Raw genomic sequence first — 9,351 nt, 5'->3', positions numbered from 1 at the left:
CAGACCAAAAAGCCAATATATTTTGTACCTTACGTGGAAGGGTAAATGTACTATTGTATTTGAGATACACAAGTTGTATGTGTGGGATTATAATTAACATGGTTTGTCTTTTGCAGTTATCATTGGACTCTAATTGTTTGTATCCCTTTCGATAATAAAGTTTACTGGTTCGATTCACTTTGTGAAAGTCCATCAGAAGAAACCAAAGATGTCATCGACATGTTAGTTTATGTTTATATATTTATTACGTGTGAAGTTTATAAAAACATGCTCTAATATTATTTTCTTTTATACTGTTGATAGGGTTTTTCATGGGTTCAATATTGTGGCGAATAAACAAAATAGACAACTACCAATATGGATTCTCCCAAAGGTATGTTGTTTTGAACTAAATATATACTTTTAAACCTTTTTAGATGAATTAAAGTTAATGTTTATAATCAATAATGTCTAATATTCAATTTTATATTTTATTTTGTTAGTACCGTTGTCAACAAGGACATGTTGAATGTGGATATTATGTCATCTGCTACATGAATGACATTATTGAGACAAGAGTGACTGAAAAATTAGACGAGGTAAAGATAAGTTACATTGCATGACCATCTTCAATTCATTTCACATTTTTGATTAAGTTTACTATGTTATTTTTTATTAACAGGTATTTCAAAATATTGCGCCATATCCCATGGATGACATCAACTTGATAAGGGACACTTTGTCAACAACATTACTACAAAATGTTAAAACTTTCAAATAGTTAGGTCATTCCCCAAAAAATTTATTTTTAGATATTTTCTCTTAGTTTCCTTCTATATGTGTTCATTATTTCTATTGTACAGACAGAAGTAGTTACTTTTCTTTCAAGATGCTGGTTCTCCTGGTCCCTATACGTGTTCTTTGGTCTTAGGTTCCCCTTAGTTCTCGTGGCTCTCTATTTCTGCTTTGTGTAAAAGAAATTTTAATGCTTGCTATATATATTAACTAACTAGTTGATTACTTGTTCATATGGTCTTGTTTTGCGTATTTTGTACTGCCTACATTTATTTGGAACTATAAATTGTGGGGTGGTAAAAAAGAAAATCACGCAGAATTAAAAAAAAAATTTAATGGCGGTTATTGAATAACCGCCGTTAAAATTATTTTTCACGGTGGTTTTTATGTAATCGCCGTGGAAATCTAACTTTCCACTGCGGTTTCTTACATAACCGCCATGGAATTTTAACTTTCCACGACGGTTCTCAACCTCCGTGTTTTGTTAACCTTTCAACGTCGCCTGTATCAACTTCGCCTTCAAAACCGCCGTGAAAAACCACTAATAACCGCCGTTAAAAGCCTTTTTTTGGCAGAATGGCAACGCATTTGAGGAGGGAAAAAGTAACTTATAGGAAGTTTGCAAATTTAGACGATATTTATCATAGATTTTGGCCAATCTGACTTAGGAGTCAAAAGCATCTAAAACTTACTTATGACTTATGTAAAAACATCTTTTTGAAACTAAAAGACATTTTGACCCTTATATTTATGATATTTTTATGCTTCTCTATATATTCCTTATGCTTCTCAATCAATTTTTAGTTATTTATTTTTAATATTCTTTTAAGTGAAAATAATTTTTAACATTTTTATAATATTTTTAATTTTTAATATTATTTTTTATTTTATGTTTACATAAATTATGTAGAGTATATCATCCAATTAATTATGTAATATTGTTTGATTCAAAAATTTTCACATTATTATGATTTCTAGTTTAAATATGTTTTATTCATTAAATATAACTTCTTCCTATTATAATAATTATTATATTTTATAAATTTATATTTTTAATCATTTTTCATTATTTAATAAAAGTTATATCCATTTTGGTCATTCTACAAACTAAACTTGCTTATTCAATCATAATCCAACCAATTTTTTTACTTTACAAACTACTTTTTATAAAAATTAATTCAAATATAAATCACGTTACTCCATTTAATTTTTAGTCAATGTCACTTTTTTAAGAATCAGATTAAAAATAAATTATTTTTTCTACCGTTAACCTAAACGGATCCATGTATATCACTCTCGCGGTCCGTTTGAACAATTTCTTTTCACAAGGTTAGTAATGGCTACTTTCATCAGTGCTTTAGTCATCCCTTCGATATACAGGCCACGCGCGCGTGCTAACTTTTCATGGCCAATAACAATTACGTAATAGCTAGTTTAGAAAGCTCCTTTTGTTTTCAATTATTGACTTATCGTACAGAATTTGCCAATTGTATCCATAATCATTTTAAAGTCATCGTCACAATATGAACACCAAGAATATATTTATATTTTTAATTAAAACCTTGATTATTGGCCTTGTTCTCCATCAATACATGCGTAAGCATCTTAATTGGAACTTTTGAAAATGTCAAGTACAGTAGTGTGGATTAAGCGAACATCGGAGAATTGCAATGTTCTTTTTTTTTTTTTTGGTTGAAATTACAATGTTCTTTTAATATGTGATAATTATTACTCTTTGATTAAAACAATATTCTATGTTTATTTTTATAAATTAAAAAAAAACAGAAAGAGAGAGCACGGAGCCACGCATAAGGAGCCGGTATTATTCATAACATAGTAATTTGAGTGAGGAGCTGGTATGTATGGACATAAAAATTGCTCGGTTCGGCTTTAATTTTTATTTATGCTATATGTTGGTAGCATTATAATCAGTTCTCTATGTTTAGCTTTTATGTTGAAAACTATTCAATCATATTTTTTTAGAGGGCAACCAAGCGAAACAAATAATAACTAACCACATGCTTTCACCATAATTATGGATCAAAATTAGTATTTTGTCACAGGAACCCAAATGCATCTTAGTTTGGGATGCCTTATAAGCTTCTGGGTCGAAAGCCAAATTAAATCTAAAACAACTTTTTATGTCTTTTAATTTTCCTTGATATTTAAATCTTGTAAAACTGACATTTCAATATATTATTTGAATAAATTTATGTTAAATTACTGACTTTTTTTTTAATAAAATTCTATCTAAATATAAATCATATTATGCTCATTGATTTTTATCCCAACCTCATTTTACCAAAATCAGTTGGAATAAAAGTCACTTATACAAATTTTAACCAAAAGAAGCCTGGCTTGTTTTGCGCGCGCGTGTGGATTCCTGTGGTAACATAGTAGATATGTCCAGGAAGAATCTTATGAATGACGTTGATCCATTTTGATTTATGTCTAAATTAATAATCCAATCAATCATATATTCTTCATTGGTCATATATATCCTCAAAGATCAGCATGCACTTGGTTCACAAACATTGGCTGCTCGCCACTCTGTTTCATCACTTGAAAACTTCCTGTAGAATCTTGTGCATAATTATGGTCTGGAAATATCTGAGGCTTGACAAAGGATTCCACTATTCCAGAATTGGACGAAGCGTTATTTTGAAGATCAAACGTTGAATTGTAACGTGCTTCGGGAAATATCTGTGAAACTGATGAACCCAGGTAATTATCCATTCCCACAAAATGAGCAATCGAAAAGGTCCTTGGAAGAAGCTTCATCATCATCATCATTTCTTGCTCATTCTTCTGATAATTATTCCCTGTAGCTGTTTCTTTACGATTCTCAGTAGCGGGAAATTCCTCTTTCTCCTCCATCGTCGTCTTCTCCGTATTCTTCTTCTTATAGATCCTGCACAGAACCCAGTCATCCAACTGATGACATGATATCACACCCAAACAGAGTTAAGTTGAATTCAACGAAGAAGCAGAAAATTATAGAAGGCAAATGAAACTGAGCCAGAGATAAGATTGAAAGTGGCTTACTCTCATGGACCCAACATGCTTGTTTCTGGCTTGTGATGAAGTCCTGGATTCAACGAGACGATACTCATGCATGATCCAACCAGTCTTGACCCCTTTTGGTGGCTTCCCTTTGTAGAAAACCAGAGCTTTCTTCACCCCAATATGCTTGGACCCACTGTGTATGGCCTTGTCCGTCCCAGTGGCCTTCCAATACCCAGACACAGTGGCTCTGTTAGGTCTCACTCCATTAGGGTACTTTCTGTCTCGTGGGCTAAAGAAATACCTTTCCTTCTCTTCAAACTCTGCTTTCTCTGCATTATATAACACGTTCAGAAACAAGTTTCAGGCAATAACAAACAATAATATAAACTTACACACACGTGTGTGTGTGTGTGTACCGGGCAAGTCCCAAGGATCGAATTTATAGATATCAACTTCTGGGATGAAAGAAGCAGGGCATGGCTTTGATCTGTACTGGTTATAAAGGTAATAGACGATGAGTTCTTCATCAGTGGGATGAAACCTGAAGCCAGGAGGGAGATCCTGCTCCATTTTTGTTATTGTCATTTAAGGGGTTGAAGAAGAAGGAGGGTGTTTGAAATGTTTGAAAGGAGATGAATGGGTCTTTTAAGCTTGAGGGTGTTTTGTCGTTTTTTGGGGAGCTGTAAGCATCTGATTGGATGCTGATACGACATTTTTATGATACCTTAGCATCTACGTCACCTGGCACGCATTGCCATGCTCCCATGTGGGGCCCACTCTCTTTCACACTTATCCATATCTGACTTTTTGACTTTGTCCATTGCATTCTTTGAACCAACCCTCCACGTCTTTTTCTAAACAGCATCACGCTCAATTCTTTGTAGAATATTATTATTCGCATATTTCAAGTTTGCGATAAAATTTCTTTAATATTTTGCTATTTAGATTCCATAGTACTTAAATTTGGATTGGATGATGGCACCTGAAAACAGTTCATTTTATAAAGAAAAAATGTATTCATCCAATTAAATAACTTACAATTTTTACGCTTGAGAAAAAAAAAGATCAAATCCAGTCATTGTCTTGCGTATGTAGTATCGTTATGAAATTATTGTGCGATGGAGGAAATTTTAGCTTCATGAGAAAAAATATAACCCTAGTATTGAAATTAAAGAATTATTTGATTCATGAGAAGTTTCAACTTATTTAAGAGCTTCTTATATAAAGTAGTTATAATTAATTAAGAACCAAGCAATTGGGGGGATGGGGCGATCGATCCCATTCATCAAAATCACGCGTGTCCATTCCCAAATAGGTAGGTTTAAGGCCTTAGGGCTTATTAGGATTAAGCATTGATTAATTAAAAAGTGCATAATGATTAATAATAATGATACTTTTCCACCCCAAAAAAAAATATTAGCTACTTGTGGAGCTTGGGGGGGGGATATTGGGACAAGTCATCACCTCCACCCATAAAGACGAAGTACTTTATTAATGGATGTTCCTGTCCTTCTGACCCCACTTCATCACCATATAATTTGATTTTTTTTTATGAAAAAACAAATGCATTAAAATTTTAAATGGAAGTACATAACATGGAATATGATATATACTTCCTCCGGACTTAGATTACAAATGAAGTCTTATAATTAGGATTGAAGGTAGTATAATGAATAATGAAACTTCCTAACCTTTTCAACTTCGATAATTTGATTTTTTTTTTTATGAAAAAACAAATGCATTAAAATTTTAAATGGAAGTACATAACATGGAATATGATATATACTACCTCCGGACTTAGATTACAAATGAAGTCTTATAATTAAGATTGAAGGCAGTATAATATAAAATAACTATGTGGAAAAAAATAACAAACCGGAAGCTCATATATACACACACTACTATATTATTGCATAGTGTTGTATTTACTCATGCATTAAACCGAAAGCTCTGCAAAATTTGGTGTCGGAAGAGCATCAAATATATTAATTATTATGGCAATCAGGCGTTTGATATCTGTACATTAATTGTTATTTCTAGTTTATGTACGGATTCACCCAATAATATAGAGCATTCAGTTGAAAAATAATAATCATAGTAATTAAAAAAATAATGAGGGTAAGAATATAATAATACAACGCTGCGTGAAAATATAGAGTTTGAGAATTTATCCTTTGGCTCTAGTAAATTGGGAGATATATTAGTTTCTACTATCAGAATATACTTATTGAATCTCACCGTGAAGAAACTTCAAGTGTATCTCTGAATCGAAAAAGTTCAGCTGAAGATAATAATGCTGTCTTTTTAATATTGTTAATTTTATGTCATGAAATTCAAATGACAAGTCTAATAATCCAAAGCATAGTATAAAATAAATTGTCTCATCACGTACCACTTCTGAATAAAGGACAAAAGTACTGTGTCGATACTTCATGATGGTCAGTGCGTTGATTTTTTTTTTATTCTTCTTTGATGTGACTTCTAATTGAGTCGAATTTGAACATTATCAGGTTTAATTGAAAAGCATATATAGACTCCAATTTGAGACCACATATTTTTATTTTCTTTTCTGTTTAATTTCCAAAACTCAAATTTAATGGGGGCAACAAACTTACTGAGTCAGTATGCATGGTCTCGCTGCTGCAGGCCAGCGAGAATGAAAGTGACACCGCTAGACTTTCACTTAATTCTTTTCAATGAAGCATGATAGGTTTCAGTTATATATATATATATATATAGAGAGAGAGAGAGAGAGAGAGAGAGAGAGAGACAAGCCTTTTTTTTTTGCCATCATATAGTTAAGCTTTTATGTGTAGAAAAATATTTATAATTAAAATGAAATAGAGGGAGGATATATTTCTAAGCCATAAAGATGCTCTATTTATGACTTATGTTTTAATTATTATCTCAAAGCATATATATATATATATATATATATGCGCTACGCTTGATTCTTAATATAAGAAATATATGTAATGTTAGATTAGATTATATATCAATTTATAATAAAGTTGGATAAATTAGCTTAAAAATAATAAATATAAAAGACAAAATTAATTAAAATATTACTACTCTGTCGCTCATTATAAGATCATTTTAACTAAATTACGCGGTTTAAGAAAATAGTTAAAATTAGTTAAAAGTAATTAATATGTAGCAAATGCAATTTTTTTTCAAATATACCTCTATATATAAATGGATAAATGTGAGAGAGTAATAGTGAGATAAATGAAGAAAGAGAATGTATTAAATACATTAAATTACGAATAAAATAGGTAATATTGTATTAAATGCTTAGACAAACTAAAAAATAATCTTATAAAAAGGGACAAACCTATTCAAAAAATTAAATCTTATAATGAAGAATGAAGAAAATATATTCAGGATCAAATCCAATCCCCAATTAACGCCCACATTAATCACCTGAAGCAGTGTGTCTGTATACATCCCCTTGATATGCATTATTTCCAAGGTAGCTCCATACTCATCTCTTCACTCTGCAAGCTCCTTCCTTTTCTCTCTTTATCTTCAACCGGAGACCGCTTAAGAGGGAATATTATATATATATATATATATATATATATATGTAACCTCGATCTCCCTGACCTGTTTCCTTTATTATCGTTATGATTTTGTGAACGCCCGTCAACTTACTGAATCTGTTTCGTATTTCATTCACTTTCTTGTGTTTACAGTTATATATTGTTTCTTCTATCTCTGCAGCTATAGCATTTTCCTAGAAATCAAAATGGTGAAGTCATCATCATCGGCCTGCGAGAGACTAGTAGAGTTAAAGAAAGGGCCATGGACTCCTGAAGAAGACCAGAAGCTCATGTCTTACATTCAAAAACATGGCCGTGGAAGCTGGGCTTCCTTGCCTGCTAAAGCTGGTAATTCATACTATGTCCCTTGTTTCATAGTGTGTTTATTAGAAGCCTGTTGGTTTGGATCAATGTAACCTCGAAAACTGTAAGAACCGTTGAATAATGAGTTTCCATAGATAGCCGTACTGCTGGATTTATTCTAAAAGGTAAAAACCTTCTGGATCTTCTCAAGGCAATCAACATATATATAATGAAAATGATCAATGACGATGATGATGAGTAATGCGTTTTAAGTTTTGGTGAACAAAATTAAAGGACTCAAGAGATGTGGGAAGAGCTGTAGGCTGAGGTGGCATAATTATCTAAGACCTGACATCAAACGAGGTAACTTCAGCTCACAAGAAGATCAAACCATAATTCAACTTCATGCTCTTCTGGGAAACAGGTAACGATTAACTAATTTATTTAGTTTTCTTAATTTATCGAAATTTGTTAAGTGACTTTCATACTAAACATCGAAGGGTATAATAATGTTTTGTTATGATCAGAACTACCTTCTTCATCAAAAGGCAAGAGCATGATATCTTATAAATACCAAATTATTACTCTTTTCTTCTTCATATGAGTACCATTTTATGCGTAATTATATAGTTTCTTGGTGTACTATGCGATACTACAATGCATGTACATGAAGATGGTCGGTGATAGCTCATCATTTGCCAAAAAGAACAGACAACGAGATCAAGAACCACTGGAACACCTGCCTTAAGAAGAGGCTCACCAGAATGGGTATTAACCCCACCACCCACAAGGCCATCAACGACGCCGCCAACCTCTGCCATATGGCTCAGTGGGAGACTGCTCGGCTTCAAGCCGAAGCCAGACAAGTCAAAGAATATTCCAAACTTCAGTTTCAGAACCAGCTCGGCTTCTCCTCTTCTTCCCACCAGCCTTCACTGACTCGGCTCGTCCTCAACAAGGTCACGCCTCGCCCATCGCCACCTCCCTGCCTCGACGTGCTTAAGGTATGGCAGGATTCTTGGTTGTCCACTCCGAAGCCCTCAACAGAGAACACCCCCAAAAGGCATAGCTTGTACGCTATGATGCTTGTCACCGGCGACCTCGAGTCGTCGGCGTCCACGTTGAGCTTCCCGCACAACGTACCTGCCAACTCCAAATGCATTAATAGTAATATCAATCGAAGTTCACTTCCTTTCTCCTCCTCCACGACCACCGTGGTCGCAAATGACAGTGAAAACAAAGTCCGAAGCTTGGGAGACGAGGACAATATTATGGTGGCCGGAGAAGCACTCAGATCAACAGGGTATGACTGCAATTCCCTGGAAGATCTACATGATGACGATTTGTTGGTGTATGGATTTACTGAGAATTCACCGTTACAACAACAAAACTTGGGAGTGATCTCATCAAGTGTTGGAGATGACTGGGAAGCGATTCGGGGCCTGGCCAATGGTTCGCCACTTGTTTTCCCTGCATTGTGAGACCCATTCATGGATCTGATCTGTGTTGTACCATATAATCATGCATGGCTGCATGCATTTATGCTGTACTTTTAATTTGACAAGTTTGTGTTGTCTGCATTAAATTAACTCGTCTAAATGAGCATATGTGAGTCTAGGTTTAGCTAAGTGATGACATGATGTCTTAGCTTATTATATTATACTCTTCCCGTAATATAGGAGTTAATTGAAGTTTTAATTTATCTCTGACTTTATCTTTTATACTT

General features: G+C 33.5%; 2 protein-coding genes across 2 annotated transcripts; one reads left to right on the top strand and one right to left on the bottom strand.

The window, feature by feature from the left end:
• Window positions 1-3,021: 3,021 nt before the first annotated feature.
• LOC114720564 (NAC transcription factor 29) lies at window positions 3,022-4,378 on the bottom strand. The gene is made up of 3 exons (XM_028906217.1): window positions 4,197-4,378; window positions 3,820-4,109; window positions 3,022-3,708 (listed from the first exon to the last, which is right to left on the bottom strand). The coding sequence occupies exons 1-3, from the start codon at window positions 4,363-4,365 to the stop codon at window positions 3,277-3,279; spliced, it is 891 nt and encodes a 296-aa protein (XP_028762050.1). The 5' UTR covers window positions 4,366-4,378; the 3' UTR covers window positions 3,022-3,276.
• A 3,150-nt stretch (window positions 4,379-7,528) lies between these two features.
• Window positions 7,529-9,106, top strand: LOC114720521 (transcription factor MYB16-like). The gene is made up of 4 exons (XM_028906161.1): window positions 7,529-7,670; window positions 7,920-8,049; window positions 8,299-8,552; window positions 8,640-9,106. The coding sequence occupies exons 1-4, from the start codon at window positions 7,529-7,531 to the stop codon at window positions 9,104-9,106; spliced, it is 993 nt and encodes a 330-aa protein (XP_028761994.1).
• The last annotated feature ends 245 nt before the right edge of the window (window positions 9,107-9,351 follow it).

Source organism: Neltuma alba, unplaced genomic scaffold (assembly GCF_004799145.2).
Source record: "Neltuma alba isolate B1F8T4 unplaced genomic scaffold, ASM479914v2 tig00011988_pilon, whole genome shotgun sequence".
Taxonomy (NCBI): Eukaryota; Viridiplantae; Streptophyta; class Magnoliopsida; order Fabales; family Fabaceae; genus Neltuma; species Neltuma alba.
This window is presented reverse-complemented; position numbering and strand designations above follow the sequence as displayed.

Coding starts and splice junctions, on each gene's coding strand:
- LOC114720564 (XM_028906217.1), bottom strand. CDS start 4,365: ATGACAATAACAAAAATGGAGCAGGATCTCCCTCCTGGCTTCAGGTTT. Junction 4,110..4,196: donor CGATCCTTGGGACTTGCCCG/GTACACACACAC, acceptor TATATAATGCAG/AGAAAGCAGAGTTTGAAGAG. Junction 3,709..3,819: donor AGCATGTTGGGTCCATGAGA/GTAAGCCACTTT, acceptor TCATGTCATCAG/TTGGATGACTGGGTTCTGTG.
- LOC114720521 (XM_028906161.1), top strand. CDS start 7,529: ATGGTGAAGTCATCATCATCGGCCTGCGAGAGACTAGTAGAGTTAAAG. Junction 7,671..7,919: donor TTCCTTGCCTGCTAAAGCTG/GTAATTCATACT, acceptor ACAAAATTAAAG/GACTCAAGAGATGTGGGAAG. Junction 8,553..8,639: donor CTTCTCCTCTTCTTCCCACC/AGCCTTCACTGA, acceptor AGGTATGGCAGG/ATTCTTGGTTGTCCACTCCG.